Genomic DNA, 22,901 nt, shown 5'->3' with positions numbered 1-22,901 from the left:
CTCTAAACGGATCATTTGAATCAGTGAGTTGTCGACTCGAGAACAGCTGCAATCGGATCATTCCAATTTGTGAATGAATCGTTTGTTGTGATTTGCGAACCGATTTAACAGGTTCATTGAAAATAATCAGTTTGTTCATGAATCAGACACCGCTTCTACGTCTTGGAGCATGTGATGTATTATAAGGAGTAACGATATGTTTTATGAAATGTAGTGAAGTAAAAAGTACAATCTTTTGCTTTGGAATGTAAAGTAAAAGTAAAAGTTACTCAAAATAAAACTACTCCAGTAAAGTACAGATATTTGAAAAATGTACTTAAGTACTACTGACCATCACTGAAAGTGAGTCCATATGAGAATGGATATCGACTGATTCCAAGGGATCTGGATTTTCTTCCAGCAGTCAAGTGGTGGCTCTCAACTCCAGGCCTAAAGAAGGGAGTCAAGCTGGGCCTGTTATGTTCAAGAGAGACCATAAAAACTGATGCCTCACAGGCAGGCTGGCGAGGCAATCCAGTACAGAGAAAATGGGATGCCTCTTGGATAGGAGCACACATAAACCTCTGGGCCTTGATCCATTTTCTTTCTCAGTTTCAGGAGAAGCAGTTGATTGCTCATTCAGACAGCACAACAGTCATGTCATACATAAATGACCAGGGTGGAGTACGTTCAATATCACTACACAGGAAGGCCCGGGATCTCCTTTTATGGGAACCTATTCAAGGGGTGTCCCTGAGGGCTGTACATTTGCAGAGAGAAGACAATGTAGCTGCTGACCTTTTGTCCAGGGGGGTCCCAGACCAGGAGAATGGTGACTTCACCCAGCAGTGGTACAGGCCATCTGGCTTCGGTTTGGGAAGGCCAAAGTAGATATTTTTTCCACACAGAAAACCACACACTGTCCCCTGTGGTATTTAATGGTGGGCCCCAGGGGGGCCCTTAGGGGTGGAAGCTCTAGCAAACATATGGCCCCCAGTACTACTGTATGCATTTTCCCCTTTCCCACTTCTGGCTGCAGTCCTAGCCAAGGTGAGGATTTTGAGGGCCAAAGTCCTCCTGGTTGTTAATTGCTTTGCTGAGGGGGTCACCATGGTGTAATTTCTCCAATTCCTGCTGCAGACTGGATTTACTGAATAAATCTTGAGAAGCTATGGAGGTTACACAGTTGGGTTTCAACCTCTTGTCAAGCATTATCTGAAGGGGCCTGACAGACTGTGTCCATCTTGAGCTTGGCTAATTCCCTCATGGGATCTGGGTACTGTCTTGAAGGCTCTGACAGAACCTCCTTTTGAACCATTAGATGAGATAGGGATGGAATTTCTTACTTTGAAGACTGCATTTCTTCAGTTAAGAGGTTGAGTGAAATTTGTGCCTTCTCTGTGTGTTTAAGATTAGGAGAAGGTGGCTCATCTATTTCACTTCTTCCAAACCTCTCCTTTCTGCCAAAAGTTCTGCCCTGTTCCTTTGTTTCCAGGACCTTGGTGATAGAACCCTTCCATCCACCTACTCACAGTTCAACAGAAGCATCCAGACTGCATCTAATCTGCCCAGTCAGGGCACTGAGAAGATACATTTCTCGCACACAACTGATAAGGCATACTGATCAGCTGTTTGTCTGTTATGGGTACTCTGTGCAAGGCCAGGCAGTGTCCAAGCACAGGCTGGCAAAAGGGGTGGTCAGGCTGATAGAGCTAGCCTATCACAGCGCAGGGATGCCTCCTCCTACAGGAGTGGTGGCCTACTCTACAAGAGGAGTGTCTGCCTCCTGGGCATTGTTTAAAGGTGCCTCTCTGGAGGATGTGTGTGCAGCAGCTGCTTGGTCATCATCTGTGACTTTTGTCAAATTCTATCATCTGGATGTTGCTACAACAGTCTCATCTACTGTCCTGCAAACAGCAGAGCAGGTCCCAGACGGTAACATAGTTTTGGCCCATATCTGGCCCACATCTGGCCTGTGTGAAATCCATGCGGGCCAGATGTGGACTGGGTCTGGGCCGACACTGCCTGCTGTCTGGGATGTGATCTGCCTTATCTTGACAATATCAAGGTACTAAAAATCCGCTGATTTAACTGTGTAAATAACAGGGAAAACTAATAAAATATTATTTTGGCATGAATTGGTTTCCTTGAGTTTTATTGCCCTGCTTGGGCTTTATCTCCCCTCCTGACTTCATCTGGTACACAGTAGACTCATACTGTGGCATGTTGACTAAGATGAAATAGAACGAAGGGTTACATAGGTAACCTAGTTCCGTGAATTGAGTCACCGCCACACGGCGTGGTCACTCGTGGAGCACTTGTCACTAGTCGACAAAAGAGAAAGCGCTGAGTACCTCGCACCTGTATTTTTAGACAGTGATTGCAAGCGGGGCATGGTTAATTTGATATACTGTCTCCTCCTGACACCTCATCCTGTGGCGTGTTGACTTCATTCAAAAAACTAGGTTACCTACATAGCCCTTATATTGTTTTTTATTTACAAAAATGTTAAGTGTATAAATTGTATAAAATTATGCTTTTCCACAACACTGGTAGCATACTGACAGCTGGTCTACTCACACTCAACCCAGCAAGACCACCTTAGTCAACTTAAAATTTGCAGAAAGGAAACTTTTTTTGCACCTCTTACAATCTTGAATTAGAATTTAATAACTATTTTAGGTTAGTATTTAAAGTAACATTTATTAACTTTTTTAATGAAATTCAGCAACTGGAGCATAAAAAAATCCACATTTTGCAGTATGAATATATAGGAATGATATTATAGTTATATTCTTACATGATCAGAGATGTCTTTGACAGGAGCCTCAGAGCCATTAGAATGCAGTTCCATTTTAACTTCTCCTTTTCTCAACATCTGGGCTGCATTCACTGCACTGGGATCTTTCTTGGCAACAGGGGGCTGATGAATTAAAAAAAGGAAAAAATAGTTACATTAGTATGTGGGGTATACAATATGTCTACTGAGTACTTGTTACAAAAAAGTAATATCACATAATCCAAACAGTACTATCGCAAACAGTAACATTAAAAATAGTAATAAGTCAAATCTGTTTTGTTTGAAGGTAAAATTAGATGTATAACAGATTTAAAGGCCATGATCTACATATATGAATGATATGTATGTGATCAATAATGACACTAATGACATGTTTCAGATGATTCAAAAAATGTGCTTGGAATCCCACATTTTTTTTATTTCACAGTAAAACAGAGAAGGTCCAATACAAAATGTTTAATTATTATTATCAATTTAATAAATATATAAATTAATTTAAATGAAATATTTTCCATTTGAAAAATATTGCAATTTTTGTCAAGAGGAAACTATTTCTCATTCATTTTATTTCTCATTTTTATTTTTTTCCTCAAACGAACTAGGAACTACTTTTCACCCTTATACTACAAGGGGCCTTAAATTCAAATTCAAATCCAAATGTTTGCAATAGATTTGCTATTGCTGTTTTGCAGTCTTCACTTCAGAATATCTTCTCCAATACAATTAAATCATTGTGGATTACTTTTTGATTTAGGAATTTCCTATAAATGAAATAATAATAAACACAATGAAGTAGAATGAAAATAATTAAAAGTAACAATTTCAAATATGCTACCAAAACATAAATGATATTCACTGAGAGAAAAAACGCACAAAACAATTTGCAATATGATAATGTAGTTTACATTATGTAATGAATGCCACAATTCTGTAGATCTATTCCTCTCTTGACCTGTTTATGGAATACGATCTCGCCCTTACAGGTTCTATATCTTGGTGACCACGACCTTCAAGGAGATGTTCTCTTCCAGGTGATACATCTAGCAAATTCACGTGACAGGTGGAGTGAGACCTGGGAGTGTTGTCAAAACTCTCCCTGCCCAGCTCTAATTTGTCCTTCTCAACCAACTCAGTCATGCCTCTAGAAAATTCCTCCACATCACTGTGTATGTCCATAACGACAGTGAAATCCACCTCAGCTTCCAGGCTTGAAGTGGAGCTGACAGTCATACTTGAACATTTCCTCTCGATGGCCAGGTAGGTGTCCTTCAAGCCAGCAAACTCACAATTATTGTCATCCTCCAGGGCAGAGTGAGATTGCTGCTGTTAAGGAAAGAAAAGGGGTAGCGTTTTTCTATATCACATAATGAAACAAACCGTAATGATGGAGATATGAAGAAATCATGGGTGTGATTTTGAGCAGATCATGCTTGAGTGAAATGATCCAGTCTTGAGATCACATATGTTGATGCATTCTGTTCTCACAACAGGTAAATATTATCATATGGTTTGCAGTAGGCATGTGACAGTTTCAAATTTTTATATCGTAATAATTATTGAAGATTTTGTCATGATAAACCAGTACTGTATTACCACAGAAATTGAGTACACTGCTAAAAACAGGTTCCTAAAAAAAACTTCAATATTGTATCCTCTTAAAAAGTTTCATTAATTTTTCAAATAAAAAATAACCATAAAAATGTAAATACAATAACACAATACACAATAAAATGTAGGCTATAATGCAAACAAATGAGAAACACCATATCAGTATTTACATACTGTTTAACTTCCTGTCTTTTGCAGGACAAACTGGTGTCAGAACCAGAAAATGGTAATGCTGGTTTAGGTAACAGTGGTAACTGCTGTATATTTGCAGTTCTATAAGTCAGACAGCTGTCAGACAGCAATTTTTGTTAAAATATTTTTAACCAGTTAATGGAAAAGAAGCTAATTAGCATTGCGGGGTGGATTAAGGAGGACCGGACAATGTGTGTCTCAATGTCTCAACCGGTGGGGGGGGGGGACTATCTTATGTGCGCTGTTTTATCAGTACTTTCGCTTTCAAAATCGATTGCGTTCAACAAGGAGGAGGGAGGATGGAAAGTGGTGGGGCACAGTAACTCGTTTGGCGCCGGCCCTGAAAGAGCCTGAGTAGAAAATTAAGTCTTTTTAAAAAAACATGCAAGAACATGCAAACAGTGTGGAATGAGACACCTTAACATCATATTGTGGGTCTTCAAAAGTAGAAGCAGTGGACAGAGGCTCCTGCAAAGGAAAAGCAGAACAAGAAAGAAAGAGAAGCAGTCTAAAGTTAGCTGTGATATTAAAGCAACACACCAGGAAAGAAAGACACACATTGCAACCTAAATACACACATTTAAATCACTTTGTAAGTGACTATAAAGTTATCTAATTCTTAAAATGTGATTCTCCTTCAAGGGAACTCAACACTGCATCCCCTAGGGCAGCGGTTTTCAACTCCAGTCCTCGCGCCCCCCTGCTCTGCACATTTTGTATGTTTCTCTCTTCACTTCAGACCTTTGTTCTATTCGACCATAAGTAGTGTTGCTTTCGTCAACAAAAATTATGACTAAATATCATCGTCAACGAACCTCTATCACTTGACAAAAACGAGCCGAGACGCAACGTAAATGCTGGTCATGTGACGATGACCATAATTAAATATATAATGCAATATTGTTGATGAATAAAAACAAGCGAGACGCGGCGACAAGGAGCTCCCAGCACCGGGCCCTGAGACAAGAACCAAGGGTTCCTCCACATGTCTAAGGCACGAATACAGCGGCGTGACACTTTGACAGCGCGGAGCGGGTTTCCCCTCAGGGAGACCCCCTGGTCTTGAGCCACCACTGTAGGGGTCTCATGTACAGCAGGCCGAACGGAATCACGTTGGACGCAGCTGCCATAAGCCCAAGCAGCCACTGCCACTGCTTGACAGTGAGTGACTGGCCCTCTTGCACTCTCATGACTGCCGTGAGGATCATCTCGATCCGAGCAGGTGACAACCGAGCAACTGAATACGATATCCATTCGCTATGGTATGCAGGACCCAACGAGACACATTCGGCAGCCGCTGCCAGGCTGCCAAACGATCTACTAAGGGAATCAGTCTCTCGAGACTGACCTCTGGTGTAAGAGACGCGGCCAGACCGCTGTCTCCATGCGGCGCACCGGAAGGAGACACGTGATCTGGCGGCTGAGGCGAGTTGCTCGGCTCCGCTGTGCGTACGGACGGAAAGACCTGAGATAAACACTCGCTGGGACCAGCTGCGCACTGGGACAACGGCAGGGTTGGCAGACAAGTCCCCGGAGGGAGACGGTCACCGTGTACCGCGGTGTAAGCAGCTCCACCCCAGTAGGGGTCGCCCTCCACGGTCCTGGGGCTCGCCCGTCAGGACCTTTTGCGCTTCCCTGTGCGAGGAGCTGGTATGCGGAGGACGCTGCCCCCACCCAGCAGCCCCCTGCCGCATACCCTCTGCCCACTTAAAAAAGATGAGCCTTCAAAGACAATGCCGTCGAGGGAGACAGATAGCTCGCAAGCGTCTGCTCGACCAGTGGCATCACCCTGTACCCGCGCTCATTCAATTCCCTAACGCTGCCATAATAATCAACGGAGGGAATGAATGGTCGGGACGAAAAAGGTTTCACCCATGATCTCGACACCTCGGTGTGGAGATCGGGGAAAACGGAAGGCTCCTGTGTAGAGGTGGCGGCTGCGAGCGCCGAAAACGCTTATCCAAACGGCTAGTCTGCAGCTCAGATGCTCTCTGGGGGACCAGCTGATATCAAGCTTGGCCACTGCCCGAGTAACCACCTCTAAAAGCTCCTCATATTGGCGAAAGAGGCGGCGAAACCTCGTGAACACTCGTCACATCAACCTCCTCGGAGGAAGAAAGATGCAGCGTCAAGCCCTCGTCTCGGGGGGAAGAGACCGCTTCCAAACGAGAGACGGGGCAAATACGGGAGGAGATAAGGACATACCCGTCTCACTCAGCCAGATCAGCCTGCGAGCCCCACGAGTGCAGCCGCCGCTCTGCCTCGGCAGAAGCGGGACCGAAACCGCGCGGAGAGCTCGTGAAGGCTCCCTCCTCGAAGAGAGCCCTCCGGGTGCAGAGTGTAAGCAGCAACAGCCGCTCGCAATGAGGGCAATCGGCTCCCTCGAGAGCCGATGCCGCATGCTCCTCACCCAGGCAAACCACGCACAGATCGTGTGTGTCCCCACTCGTAATATAGCGAGGGCAGGGACGAACACACAACCTGAAACGCGATCTGGAATCGCCCTTGCATTTGGGTATCTTTTAATTTTTTGAAAGACAGACAACACCAAATAAAACTGACACACACAGAGCGCTTTGCTGAATGACAAAAAGCTGACGCCGGCTCCGCCGCACGTGCTTATATACTTCCTGGTCGTGACGTCACCCCGCCCGTGACGCCTCGCCCTCCTTCGGACTGATTACACCTGATATTCAGAGCATGGTTACGCTGATGGCGTTCCCAAAGCGTCTCTGGACGCAGCTCGAAGTTCCTGGAAGGGAACTGGAGAACGGTTTGGAGAACGAGAAATGTTTCTGCCTCTTTTGTGAAAAGCCGCAGGATCTGGACACGATCTCTCTCTCTCTCTCTCTCTCCCTCCCTCCCCCCGGTTCGGCAGTTAGTAAGCTGCTGGCATAATCCAGACAAGGACGTGGATGTAGTTGGTGATGACGAGGAAAGTGTGAGCACTGAGTCATCCCAGCGCGCCAGCCCCGCAAACAGGGAGATATTGGAGGTTATGGTCCGTGCTACTAAGAGACTGGAGTTGGTTGTAGGCATGAGAAAGAGAAGCGTACGTGGCAGCAGGTTAGGCCGAGGGGCTCTGCACACTATGGCTGTGTTGCAGGCACACCAGTCAGACCTGCTGAAAGATCTAGATCAGGGTTCCTCAAATCTTTTCCTGGAGGGCCAATCTGCTGCAGAGTTTAGCTCCAACCCTGATCAAACTCACCTACCTGTGATTTTCTAATGATCTTGAAGACTCTGATTAGCATGCTCAGGTGTGTTTGATTAGGGTTGGAGCTAAACTCTGAAGGAGTGGGCCAGATTTGAGGATGCCTGATCTAGATGAAGGTAAGGGTTTTTCCCCTGAGGCTATGGAGGAGCTGTACCACAGATCTCGATCTCCATGCTGCCAAGCAAACCGCTGCTGCCAGGCGATGGCGCAATGGTGGCTACGGAGCGCCATCTGTGATTAAATCTAGTGGACATTGGGAGTAAGGAGAAGAACCTTTTCCTTGATTCTCCATTCTCACCCTCTGGGCTTTTTGGAACATCCGTTGAGGCATTGGTCGAAAAGTTTAGGGAGGTGAGGGCACAGTCTACAGACTTCAAGAGGTAGATTCCTAATCGTTCTATATCATCTCTAAAAACCTTTGAGGGGGCTGGTCCGTATCAGTCCGAGGATCGCAGACAGGACCAGAAATCTAGCGTGGCCACTTGTGCTCCTCCCCCTTCCAGGAGAAGAGCACACAGGAGGCGTGATGCTAAAGAGAATAGAGGGGATCTCCGGAAGGTGATAAGAGAAGATAGCAGGCTGATAGCAGGCACTCTCTTTCTAATTCCCCTTAGTGCTGGGTGTCGGCCCTCTCTCTCATCGATTGCCCCCCCATCTCTGGTGTATATTTACCACTATTCCTGGTGGTCAGGCATGCACCAGGGCTTGGCGTGGTTGGTATTTCGTTGCCCAAAGTGTCCCCTAGTGGACGCAGTGTGGAGTTCTCATGAAGGGGAATGTTTTGGTGTTAAGCATGTAACTATGGTTCCCTAAGAGGGAACGGCAAGTGCATTGCCGGTGCCCTGCTAATGACATCACAGGGTGCGTGGCCTAATGGGATTGGAGTGTTTTCATACATGCTTCAGACACCGGTCATGCTGAAGGCATTACCCAAAGTGTCCCTTAGGGGATGCAGTGTCTCATTCCGTCTCAGGGAACCATGGTTACATCACAATCTCATTTAACATGCGGGGGTCCTTCACATCACCTAGTGGGTTTTAAAAATAAACCACCTAGTTTTAAAAGAGATTTTAAAGAATCAAATAATTCACAAAAAGTAATCATTTATAACAGAAGTTTAACAGTTTATCGGTTTAACAGAAGAAAATACAGTTTTGAGTAATATTGCCCATTGAAACCCCATTAACACATTTTCTGGGTTGATAATCAGCACAATGACTCAATTCTAGAACCTAGAGAGCTGTCTATTACCTACATTACTAACTTGGGGAGCAACTCCATGTGTCACAAAGAGCACTACTTACATAAAGCGTGCGGAAGACTTGACTCACAACTGATGGACAGGTCCCCTTCATCCCCCACGTATTCTACGCCCATGCCCATCATGCAGCATTCATTATTTAATGTGACAATCACCACAAAAGCTTCTGTTAAGGGTTAAATGCTCAAGCTAGTTGTTGTTAATGTCTCAAAAATTTGCAAAGGTACTATGTAATTTCACTAAATTTAAGAAAATTAAGAAATGGGCTATTGAAGCAAATGGCCAAAACATTTAACCTCCAGACAATTATAAACATTTTGATGAAATAGATTTAATATAAATAGATATTTTTGGTGTAGTCAATTGCATATTAAACCGAAAACTACTCATTAATGGTTAAATTGTAGGCTTCTCTAACCCCCCTCTTCATGGGGAAGCAAACAGTATTGTAAACACAAGTATGTTTAAATTATAAAAAGGAAAACAAAGAATGTGCCAGTCAATCTTAAGTTCATGCAATACTTGTTTGTCCAGTGACTGGAAATGTACAAAATACCATGTTGATTACCAGAAGGTTCTTTTTGTTGGCTTCAAGAGTTGGGTCTTTGCTGAAAATGCGACTATTGCGCAGAAAGAGACCTGATTCTCTTGCTTTCTTTGTTTTGACTGGAGGTGTTGGAGGGGCAATTTTTTGGTTAACTGTCTGTCTGGAGAAGTGAAGTTCTGAAATTCTCTCATCGGTATGCAGAAGCTCTCTGTGTACTATTCTGCTGGTATGTTTTGTAGTGTCTTCATTCCGAATACCCCTTTCTTTTGGTGAACTCTCAAGACTCTTTATCGCTTGATGCTCTGAGGACACACAGATTTCCTTGATAGCTAAAGATAATTCCTGACTTGTATTACCTTTCACTAGACTTGTGGTGTAGTTTGCATGGAAATAGCTAGTGTCCCTGCTCTCTAATTTACAGGGGTCAAAGTGTCCCACGAAAGATTCATTCATACTGTATCTTTTAAAATTTATTTTCATTAGTTCAGAGCCTTGTCCAATATCTAGGTCATCTTTGTAGCCTTCGCTCCTCACTCTCTCAGGTTTTAATGGAACAATTCTTGTTATATCTGTTCTCTCATGTTCAGTAACTCTCTGGCTAGTTTTTCTCAGTTCCATGGCCAGTTGGATTTCTGCAGATTCTTCCATTTCAAAATTGCTTATCTTCTTTTCAAGAACCAAATCTTCTGTTTCTTTCTTCTTTGCTTTTCCAGATTTTGCTTCATTCTCGCTATTATCAGTCATGATAACTTTCATGACTTCAAATCTGATATCAGCCTTGACACTTTTCTGGTCATCTTTGCCAGGGCCACTCAATGAATCTGGGTTTTCTTGTTTGCCCTCAGTGTTCATAATCTTCACTTCGTTGGATAGCTGCTCTTGACATTCTACAAAATTTCTTGCATCATCAGACTTTCCTGAATCATGCAAACTTTCATGCATCTTTCTTGCTCCCTGATTGGGAATCTGCAAGTCTTTTCCCATTACTCTGTCAAACTCTGCATTTTCTTTAAGTGGTGTTGCAGCATATGTATTTGTGGCTGGCTGATTTAGCTTTTCAGTCATGGATGATGTCCATGTGTCTGTTGTTGTGCTGAAATTTTCAGGATGACAGATCTCAATCTCCTTTATAAGTTCAGTATTGTTGTCCTCATCAGACTCTACACTATCGTGTGTGATGTTTGAACCTTTGGCTTCTGTCTCATACACAAAGTCCCTTGACTTCCCCAAGTTTAAGCTTTGAGGTCTTTTTTCCCTTCTGACTTTATGTTGATAACTCTCCTCCATGATGTCTGTAATGGTAATCTTGTTGTTAGGCTGAGACTCAGCAAGTGGTGTAGGCTCTTTTTTTGATATTTCATGAGAATATTTAGATGTGATCTTAGATGTGGCATCTTTCCCTGTGATGATATTTTCCTTAGATTCACTTGACTTGTCCATTAGTGATATTTGTGAGGATGCAAAAGTCTTCATGTGCAATTGTGTTTCATCACTGTCTTCTCCAATTAGGTCAACGTGTGTCATCTTGGTCATTTCCTGTTGTTTTTCTGTCTCCTCCTTTGGAAGGGGATCAATGATCAGAGAAGGTGGAGGTGTACTAGCTTTGTACTTTGCTTTCTCCTCCATTTCATAGTCGAGCAACACCTGTTCTTCAGAGTCCTATTTAATCATATAAATTAAAATTGTTAGTTCTTTAACTTGTCATCAAATCAGTAACCATTTGTGAATTTTAAATGTCAAAGGAACCTCATGTGAAGTTACTAGAGTCTTCTGGATGAAGCCCTCCACCGAGAGGCTGTTGTCAGGTTCCCCTACCCCTGCACCAACAGCCTCCTGATAGATGGCCAGTTCCAAGAAAAAGAAAAAAAAGAGGATAAACCAGAAATCATCTTATATTAAGAACATTTAAAGAGCAATTTAAGATGTTGAAAGAAAAACATAATGAAAAAGATAAAAGAAATAGCAATACAAGTGAAATGATTATAAATAATGGGTTTTAACACAGCATATAAACAAACATGAAATAAGCATAATGAAAACACAGCAGTAATAATGACTTGGACAACCATTAAATACAATAGCACAACAAAATGCCACATAGTGGAGAACTGAATAGAAAACAAATTAGAATGTTAAAGCAACATGACATACATGTCAAATCCATTATATCCGATAAAACAAAAATCCATATCAGCAAACAACAATTAGTTTGGCAATAAACATTACACCCACACCACATAATACTTTCTCTTTTTACCTTTACTAGACCAGTCAATGCAAAATTGCTCCAAAAGGTGTAACAACTGAACTGATACTAAGGATTTTCCTTGTCAATGAGGGAAAACACATTGCACACAATCAATACAGTGTTTACAGCATGATATACATGATGATTGCAGCCAAACAAGAAAGTTGAGACAAAACCAAGTATCAGCACATGTATTAATATGCTGTCCTAATGCAGTATTTCCATACTCACTGCCTTCTTCTCTGGAGTGCCGCCTGACAGATGTTTTTCCCGGTCCATCAGTTTACTGTTGGGCTCCCTCAGGGCCCTCTTCAGCTCATTGATGCTGGCTTGGTGCTTCAAGAGAACATCCTCTGATTTGTCTAGAAACTACAGAGAGTACCAGAGAAAGAGCAGCAATGATTAGGAAAACATCTAGTGGGATTTTAAACATTTTAATCCATGTTGAAAGAGTTATGAGACTTACAGTATCTTCTATTCCTTAGAATTGTATAATAATGCATGAGATGTGAGTATAGACTGAATAAATACTCTACAACCTAAATACATACTATTATATAGACCAGGGGTTCTCAAAGTCTAAATTCAAAGGTCCAAATCTGAATTTTCATCAGTGTCAAAGGTCCGGAACAATTGGTTATTACAAAACGAGTTTTTAATAAACATACATAACATATAACAAATAAAAAAAAAAAGGTTCCCTTTGCATTCAAAATACTTTAATAACAAGTGCAAAAGTGGCAAAACAATTAATTTAGGGCAGTAGAAGTAGAAGTCGACCTATAATGTTTTTTCTCTGGCCAATGCCGATATTTAGAAATCAGGGCAGCATATGGCCGATATATGATGCTGATTTTTTGGGCCGATTTTCTCTTTTTTTCCCTTTATATCAAAAGAGAGTTTGTGTAAATGGTTATTGCAGGGCACAAGATAGTAATAGTAGTAGTAGTAGCCTAATTCATAGTAATAATACATGGCTCAAAACTTAAGCACCTTCTCAAAACAGTTCTGAAGCATGCTTTTTTGTTTATGTTTGCTGACAGACACCAGTGTTTCCCGCAGACTAGCAAATGCAAGTTGATTCTCTGCCAGCAGGAGGCGCTGTTGGAGCGTGATATATAGCTGTTTCCCCGGTAACGACTGTAATCAAATAAGCGCTACTTTAAGACCAAATGAAAATTGACATCAAAGCTTTTCTGAAGAAAACGGACGGTTCTTTTAAAAGATACATTCATATAAAAACACCCGCGCAGCATTTTATTTTTGAAACGCGCAGTGCTCAGTTTATTCAACGAAGTATAAGCCTTTTGTAAAATCTGTTTGTAGCGGTCAGTTTTGATATTGTGACAAGCCGCCACAAATAAATGTATACACTGGGCACTGCTATAAGACAAATTGCCATAATATAAGTGATAGCAAAACAAAACAAAAAAATAAAAATATTAGCGGTGAAATGTCGCTCGATTATGTCAAACGTCATACGCTCACTGGATGTCATGATGACAACAAATGTCATGAAAGAAAAGTTTCAATATCTCGCCTGCAATTTCGGACCTTCTCCAAAAGACATACAAAAATAAGAATAATAAACAAATGATTTACAAGTTTAACGTGCGTTTATCAAAGTAGGAAATGTAATTAGTGTTCTTGAAATATGAAATAGAAGCGGGTCCGGATTGAATTCCCTCCGGGTCCGGATCCGGACCGGAGTCCGGACTTTGAGAAGCACTGATATAGACTATTGTGATGGAATCAGAATGAAATACCATGCCTACCATATCCACGTACCATGGTGTTTAGATGATATTCTAAGGTACTTACAGACATACAACCATGGTATGTGTCCAAAAACTGATTTGGTGTCATGTTCATTGAAGCCTGGTATATCATATAACTATTTGATATTTTGTTGTTAGTAATGTACTTTACTGCAGAATGTATGGGTTCTTCTTTGGAAAATTAGACATTAACTGACACAAAAAAGTATAAGAGTGGGTGGTATAACTAACATTCTATATCATAGAAAGTTACAAAGCCAACATGGTCCTCTTTTTAAATGTATTATTATGCCATTGACTTGATATATTATTATGTAATTTGCTTGATTATCTATTTAATCATCCCTTGATTAGAGCAACGTTAAAGTCCATTGGGGTCAGATAGACCCCAAACTTTTATAGATCGATACATTATACATATACATTTTTTATATGACAAACTATATATCATTTTTTTTATTTACTTCCCAGCTATACATTTATGCTGTGTTTTTGTGGCTATTTGGTAGGTTTTTACCTATTTACTGCACAAATACTCAACTAGGCCATATATTTGCTTATGAAAAATAATTTTTTATGAAAAAAACCCTTAAATTATTATCTAAATTAAATATAAAAGGTTTCTGGATATTGGCCCATGTGTTAGGGATAGAATACTGCCATCTGCTGGTTAGAGGAAAATCTTTATATATATATTTATTTAAACATTCTAAAATACATTAAAAATCTTTATTTTTGTATTTATTTTTGTTGTTGTCTGATATATTTTGAATTGTTTGCTTTTGCAAATTATTATACATAAATTTGCAGAAATGTTTCAAGTCACCACTAAAAGACATGACTGTAATCACATACTATTTATTTCAGAAAATTATCACAAATTATTTATTTTTTTAGAACAAGAGATTAATTTTAAAAAGTAAATAAAACCAACACAAAACAACAGCACCAATAAACAGTAATAAGAGTAATAATCTCTTTCTGTTTGTCTCCGTCTGTCTGTCTGTCTGTGTGTGTGTGCGCGTTTGTGTGTGGTGTGTTATGTCTACCCTTTCACACTCTTGTGCATTTATGTCTAATTTTATTTGCCAAAATATAAAAAATGCCCCAGACACCTGCGCGTGTGTGTGTGAGAGAGTGAACATGCTTGTTCCAGTTTTGTTGATTTTATTTGCCAATTTCTATAAAAATGCTCTCTGTTGCAGTCACACACATGTGTGTGTGTGTGTGTGCGTGTGTGTATGTGTATGAGATAGCAAGTTCGTTCCACTTTGTGTTTATGGTCTAGGAACAGACCTTTATTTAAATGTAGAAATTTTCAGATTTATACTGGATTTATTTTATTTTTTTGGCAAATGAAATGAAAAAAAATAAATAAAATTTTTACATTTTCCCATTCATTTTCAATATGGGTTCAATCTGACCCCAAGGACCTTTAACGGTGATTTTTTTTTTTACACACCTTTAGAACAACCAAATCAAGTCCAGATTTTTTGTGTGTGTTTAGATAAATTATTTAGATTAAAGTCACAGAATTGCATGCCCCTGAGATGAAGGGAACACTTTTAAAAAATAAAGGAAAATTCAAATGGGGTCAGCTCAGCTCAGGGACTGATTAAGGGTTAAACATCATAGTGATGAAGTTGTCCTGCATTGGAATGGATGTGTGTGACAGCTAAACTTTCTTTTTGGGAGAGATTAGAGAAAATCAAGACATGTGAATGAGCTCTTTTGACTAAGGACTATTTTTGACTGTTTTGTCTGTTCTGGAAGATCACATCAGCCATGTCAGAGTAGTTCTCCATTTTCTCTAAAACAAACAACTGTTAAAGCCAAGAAGTGTGAGTTTCACATTACAACCACTACTTTTCTAGAATATGCCATTAACCCTGCACTGACTTTACCATGCTGATCTGTCTCTACTCTTCATTGTTGAAGTGGATGGCTTCAACACTGACATAAAAGCAGTCCTCTTATAACATCACGGTAATCCAGCTAAGATGTACTTGTGTGCATTCTATTCCCACAAATTGAATCCTGCCAAACACAATTATGATCAGCAAACCACCACCACCACTATTATTTATATAGCGCTTTTTACAATGCAGATTTAGTCAAAGCAGCTTTACAGTATTAAACAGGGAAATATTGTGTCGAATTATGATGTGAGTAACTGGGAACTCCTTGCCATTAAGTCAGCCCTGAAAGAGAGACAACGCCCTGCTCCGGCGTTGAAAAAATCAGCTCTGTTCACAGCAACCTGTTCTGTTGAATGTTGCATTGCTAATGAGCTCTGCTCACCCCGCCCTCTCTTCTGTGGGGTGACAAGCCATTCTCTCTGAGACTGTTTACTTTAGCCGCATTTAGCTGCGAAACTTGCTAACTAGCACGTTATTAGGGAAGGCAATTTGCAAAGATTTTTAAAAGAACCTTATACTCACTTATTCTGTAGGTGAGGCTGGATCACGAATGATAAATGAACATAAGCGCATTTAGGTATATCTGGGGTCGCATTCCCTTCAAAAGCAGCGGCTAAGATGTCGGGAGTAAATGAAATAACATGAGTGTAAAAAGCATGATTTACAGTTCAGATGGAGGTTTTCACAAAAACAATCAAATATTATATTCATTAAATGACATATATAAATATATTTTACTGCCTTAATTGTTTACATTTTACAACACATTATCTTCTTGTTGATTCACCAGTTCACATTTACAACTCTGCGTGTTTGCTGCTTAAAATCATGGGTTGTTTTCACATTGGTCTTTGACAACAGCAGACATACAGGCTGATTGAAAATGGAAAATCATTCTCTTCCAGCGGGTAGCGCTTTCGGAATGGCAATACACAAGCCCAAGAGACAGACTCCACAAATCAGCGCAGCAGCTGAATCTGAAACGTGCAGTGCTCATATTTATTGAATTAATAGCCTTTTTAAGTTCATTCGCAATTCTTGTCTTTCAGTCCCCACATTTAAGACCTCCTGAAATAATAATAAAGACTTTCTTGTACCATCTAAGACATTTTAAGGACCCGTCAACTTTCCTAATTTTTGAAAATGCCATCGTTTCTTACTCACTGAAAGTTTCATCTGTCCGCGCGCATGCAGCGCACCGCTCTTTGCTCTCATCACTGCACGCATGACTGCACACAAATGGCTCTAGAGCTGACCTTGATGTGCTTAAAATAAATTTTATTTATTAAATTAGCGTTTGGTATTTATTTATTTCATTATGTCAAAAGCCTTCACGAATTCGGACTGGAGTCTGCCAGTTGGCGACCCCACTACCACTACCGTACAGACTACAGAAGCCGCGCTGGCTGAAATAGAAGCGCCCCGTCAGGTTTAAATCTTTTTTTTTTTATTTTTTTTTATTATTATTATGCAAACAAACATGCTATTTACAGGTGACAAATCAGATACAGAGTAACCAGGGTCAACAAAACATACATGACAGCCAACATGGTTTGTGTGTGTGTGTGTGTGTGTGTGTGTGTGTGTGTGACTGGGTGTTGGGTTTGGAAGTATAACTAAACAAAATAATAATAAAATTAAATAAATTAAACCAAAAAAAAAAAAAAAAAAGTACAACAGTAATGATAACAGTAATAATAATAATAATAATAGTAACATTAATAACAAAAATTAGAGGATAGTAATTAATTAAAAAATAAATAAATAAATAAATAAATGTGGGGAAAGTTGGAGGATTAGAAAGAGGACAAAATAGTAATAATAATAATAATAGTAGTAATCATAGTATTAATAACAAAATAATAATAATATTAATAATAGAGAGAAAATAATAATAATAATAATAATAAAGCTAAAAAGAGTAAGATATTGTAAGGCTGCCTCTGGGCCCTCCGTGGGCAAGGCATAGTTTAGGCCCAGGACGAGCCATCTAGGAGAGGAGCTGCAGGGCACAAGGACCAAAGTCTCAGCCCCGGCCGCCACTCACATGCCATGTTTACCTCACATATGTACTGTATATGTATTGTTAAGTGTATAATGCATTAAAAAAGTGTGACGTGCAGTGTGGAGCCAGCCCAGTGCAAAGCCCAGGCCCCCATGCTCACGTCCCACTTACCCTGTGTGTGTCTGATATACATGTATGCATTTTTTTTTTTTTTTTTCAGGTTTTGTCAGGTTTAAATCTTAACCTTCTATTTTGGCTGTAGACGGGTCCATATGGGACGGCTTTTGGGTCTGGACCAGGACCGCGGTCCGCCTGTTAGTGACCTATGATCTAATCCAACAACATGTATGTTAGACCCTATTCCATCTAAAGTACTAAAAGAGCTGCTTCCCGAAGTCATGTATCCTCTTTTGGCTATTATTAATTCATCATTGTCATTAGGATATGTCCCCAAAACCTTCAAATTGGCTGTTATTAAGCCTCATTAAAAAACCACAACTTGACCCCAAAGATCTAGTTAATTACAGACCGATCTCAAATCTCCCTTTTCTATCAAAGATACTAAAACAGGTAGTATCCTCACAATTATATTCCTTCTTAGAGAAAAATAGTATCTGTGAGGCATTCCAGTCAGGATTTAGACCGTATCATAGTACCGAGACTGCTTTCATTAGAGTTACAAATGACCTGCTTCTATCACCTGATCGTGATTGTATCTCTTTATTAGTTCTACTGGATCTTAGTGTCCACAACATTCTTTTGAATAGACTAGAAAACTTTGTTGGCATTAGTGGAAGTGCCTTAGCATGGTTCAAATCGTACTTATCTGACCGCCATCAGTTCGTAGCAGTGAATGAAGAGGTATCATATTGATCACAAGTGCAGTATGGAGTACCTCAAGGCTCAGTACTAGGGCTGTTACTCTTCATGCTTTATATGTTACCCTTGGGAGATAATATCAGGAGACATGGTGTTAGCTTTCACTGTTATGCTGCTGATACTCAGCTCTATATTTCTTCGCGGCCCGGTGAAACACAACAAATTGAGAAAATAATGGAATGCATAGTCGATATAAAAAACTGGATGACCAATAATTTCTTACTGCTAAATTCTGAAAAAACAGAGGTGTTAATTATCGGACCTAAATCCTCCACATGTAATGACCTAGAACACTATCTAACACTTGACGGCTTCTCTGTCAATACTTCGTCATCAGTTAGGAACCTAGGTTTGCTGTTTGATAGCCATCTTTCATTTGAAAGCCATGTTTCTAGCTCTGTAAAACTGTATTTTTCCATCTCAAAAACATATCTAAATTGCGACCTATGCTCTCAATGTCAAATGCAGAAATGCCAATTCATGCGTTTATGACCTCAAGGTTAGACTATTGTAATGCTTTACTGGGTGGTTGTTCTGCACGCTTGAGTCCACAAAATACAGTTGGTCCAAAATGCAGCAGCTAGAGTCCTTACTAGAACCAGGAAGTATGACCATATTAGCCCGGTTCTGTCAACACTGCACTGGCTCCCTATCAAACATCGGATAGATTTTAATATCTTGTTAATTACTTATAAAGCCCTGAATGGCTTAGCTCCTCAGTACTTGAATGAGCTCTTATCACATTATAGTCCTCCACATCCGCTGCGTTCTCAAAACTCTAGCTGTTTGATAATACCTAGAATATCAAAATCGATTGCAGGCGGCAGATCCTTTTCCTATTTAGCACCCAAACTCTGGAACAATCTACCTAACACTGTTCGGAAGGCAGACACACTCTGTTAGTTTAAATCTAGATTAAAGACATCTATTTAACCTGGCTTACACAACACACTAATACGATTCTATTATTTAAATCCGTTAAAGGATCGTTAGGCTGCATTAATTAGATCAACCGGAACCGGGAACACTCCCCATAACACACGATGTACTTGATACATCGTAAGAAGAATGGCATCTACACTAATATTTGTCTGTTTCTTTCTTATTCTGTTTCTCAGTCCATATCCAGATCAGATGGTGGATCAGCACCAAGAGATGATGTCTACAGCCCTGACTGTAAGCGGAGACCAGGACACCTAGATGAGCCCCAGAGACATATACCCAGTGACTAGACCTTGACTAAAATACAATAAAACTAAAAATCTAACAAAATAACTAAAAATATAATAAAATACCTAACTACATAATACTATTATTGTTAGAAATTGCAACAATATAAAAATAGAAATATAATACATTTATACATATTTTTTTTTAATTAAAACATAATAATATACAAATATGAAAATATATATAATATATGAATAGACATGAAAAATATGAATAAATATATTTAAAATAATATATATTATAATATATATATATAATAGTATAAAATATATATATACATAAATATATTAAACGAATTAAACTATACATTTAAATTATAATAAGCAAACAAATATATATTATAAAAATAGACCGAGAAACAATAAATGCATTAAACTATACATTACAATTATAGCAAATGAATAAATCATATAAATGAAAAACTTAAAATAATGAATAAAACACAAATATAGCAAATACATTAAATTATAATTAAAATGCCCCATCGGGACAAGACCACGGGAATCAGATAAGCTTTTTACAAAATCTGACATGCGGCTGTGGTTGGAATTGAACTGCGGGTTTCGTCTGGCCAGAGAAGAACTGGCCCCCCAACTGAGCCTGGTTCCTCCCAAGGTTTTATTTCTCCATTCTGTCACAGAGGAAGTTTTGGTTCCTTGCCACTGTCGCCTCTGGCTTGCTCAGTTGGGGACACTTAATTTCTAGCAATTAGCGTCGATTTGGACAGATACTATTTAAACTAAAATAAGCTAGACAATGACATCTCTGAATTCAAAAATGCATTTAACTGAAAATTGAGTGTTTAATCTTATCATTATAAATTACTGACACTCTATCTTCCTAATTTGATACTGTTAAGCGCTTTGACACAATCTGTATTGTTAAAAGCGCTATATAAATAAAGGTGACTTGACTTGACTATAGGTTGGTTGTGTACACACACTGCCAACACACATTTCAGTTGAAACAACTAGTAAAAGTGCATGTCACATCCAATGACCCCTTTAAAGAATTCAAAAGCAGAAGCCCTGTCTAAAATGTAATCCCCTGACACCTCCAAAAAAAAAAAAACTTCCTGCCTGCAGGAAACTGAGCAAGAATCAAGAGCATAAGCCTCCACATCCCATGCCTGACTACGCTCTAGTCATTTGCGTGAGAAATGCACCAATCAACTGGTTTAGAACAACTTCTGCTGGCCTTCCCTTCTGTAGAATTAGAGGTCGACCATTTGATTGGTTTTTCCAATTAATTGTCACTGTTATCTAATTGCTGGAAAAATTGGTTATCAGCAAAAATCCTTTCCTGATAGTTTTTCCAGGCTGCATATGTTGCTGGAGAAACTGAGAAGGGTCTGCTGTCATTATACAGTATGAGAGCAACCTCTAGTGGCGAAATTACTGACACCTCATGCATTTATTTTTATTTTTATATGTGACACGTGAGCTGCACAAAATGGCACACTTCAGATGCGGACGCACTGCGCAGCAACAGCTAAAGTGTGCCTACACTGGATGCGATAAAGCGACCATTGAAAATAATTTGAATTTTTGTTAAAATTTTGTTAAAATACATTTATTTCATATTAAGTATAGTTCAAATTTATTAACATATAAAATTATGGCTAAACTTCATTTGGAGTACTACTTGCACACAATGCACATTTATTAATAGTAAAGGTTCAGTAGGAGATCTCGGAAAATGCTAACTTTAGCCTGATAGAATTGAAAGCGAACGTCCCACCCTCCCTGCAAATCACCGTCCAAAGCCATGCCCCCCTGACGGGCATATACGCACACAGACCAGACGAACAGAGACAACATTATTACAATACATCATATCATTCACCGGTGAGAAAACTTTATAGTACAGTTAGTAAAAGTAATACAATATCAGGAAGGAAGCTCAGGTTCTCACTCTGTCTGCACAGCGTACTTGAACGTGCTGATTTCTTGGTCCTACACCTTCCAAAGAATATATAAATACATATAAATACATTTAGACCACTTAACTTAATGATTGCTATTGGGATGTGAAGAGACTTTCAACCACCATAACAAAAAATGTTTCTGAATACAATCACCTATTGCACCTTTAAGCCTAAAATGTGTTTTAATGTCACTATTGATGAGGATTGTATGATCTTTGAATAATACCGGTTATTAAATGCAAGATATTTAAAGTGTATCTAAAGTATGCTTGCAATAGTTCCACTTTAGCACAATCAAAAATACTTAAGTATAGGGAAGTAACGATTACCGGTTTGACAATAAATTATGATAAAATTCCCCACGGTTAGTATTACCATTTAATATTTTAATTATCATTAAAACCGTATATGATTACAGTGATTTGAGCAACTTACGATAAATAAATACTGTCCAGCATAAAGCACTGTTTTAAGTAACAGTCTCACATGCGCAAAGCATGGCACAGCATGCAGAGTAGTTTAGTTTTGAGTGAAAATAGGGCAGAAAAGCTGTGAGGTTTTAAAACAGTGCTAAGTGAATTATACAAATGAATATATGAATGAATTAATTATATGAATGTACCTCTGAAGGTTCTGACTGTCTTCAGAAATGATTTGATGGCATTTTGTTTTAATCTTCGCTCCATGTAATACCTAAAGGAAGTGTTCTTAATCGCAACACTGCTTTGTCCATGGAGTTTACGGGAAACGGCTGTAATTAAGCTTTTCCATAAGCGCCACCTGCTGTCAGAGAGTGGATTTACAGAGACTTACATTTACATTCAGCCTATGTGCAGTTTCTGTCTGGCCAAAAACGGACCGAATTTGCATGCCCTGCTGTAAATTTTGACCGGCTTTTATAAGTTAGATAAGTCAGTTATCTAGAATTATTTATGGAGCAGATAAAAGTTCCCTGTCGATACGGAGTTCCCTGATGACACTTCAATCGTACTGTGTCTTGTTTAAAGATGCTATGGGAAAAAGCCTTTTTTTCTCTGAACTGAAGCCTTTTTCAGTCACACAGTGAAACTGCACGGCCATCGGTTCATGCAGTGTATTAAAAATGAACCAATGGCTCGGCAGCAGAGCTGCACGGGCCTATGGCGACAAAGCCCACCAGAGCCCGCCAGAATAGGCGGAGCCATCTGGCAATATAAGCGGGCGTTTCAGCACAGGATCCTCAGATTTCTTCTCCTTCAGCGACGACTACTTCACTCTCCGCTGATCCCAGAAGCCTGCTCGCCCGCCACCTTTTCCTCGCAATTCAGCGCT

General features: G+C 39.8%; 1 protein-coding gene across 2 annotated transcripts in view; it reads right to left on the bottom strand.

Moving 5' to 3' along the window:
- LOC306856922 (band 4.1-like protein 1) overlaps positions 1–22,901 on the bottom strand; it is a 211,815-nt gene that overhangs the window by 23,742 nt on the left and 165,172 nt on the right. For both annotated transcript variants that reach the window (XM_079396478.1, XM_079396479.1), the window contains exons 14-15: positions 12,084–12,221; positions 2,780–2,902 (exon numbers count right to left, since the gene is read on the bottom strand). In XM_079396478.1, the coding sequence (XP_079252604.1) occupies positions 2,780–2,902; positions 12,084–12,221 (261 nt within the window). The remainder of the gene's footprint in view (positions 1–2,779; positions 2,903–12,083; positions 12,222–22,901) is intronic.

Source organism: Barbus barbus (assembly GCF_936440315.1).
Source record: "Barbus barbus genome assembly, chromosome: 37".
NCBI classification, from domain to species: domain Eukaryota; kingdom Metazoa; phylum Chordata; class Actinopteri; order Cypriniformes; family Cyprinidae; genus Barbus; species Barbus barbus.
The sequence above is the reverse complement of the archived record's forward strand: the minus strand, read 5'-3'. Positions and strand labels throughout refer to the sequence as shown.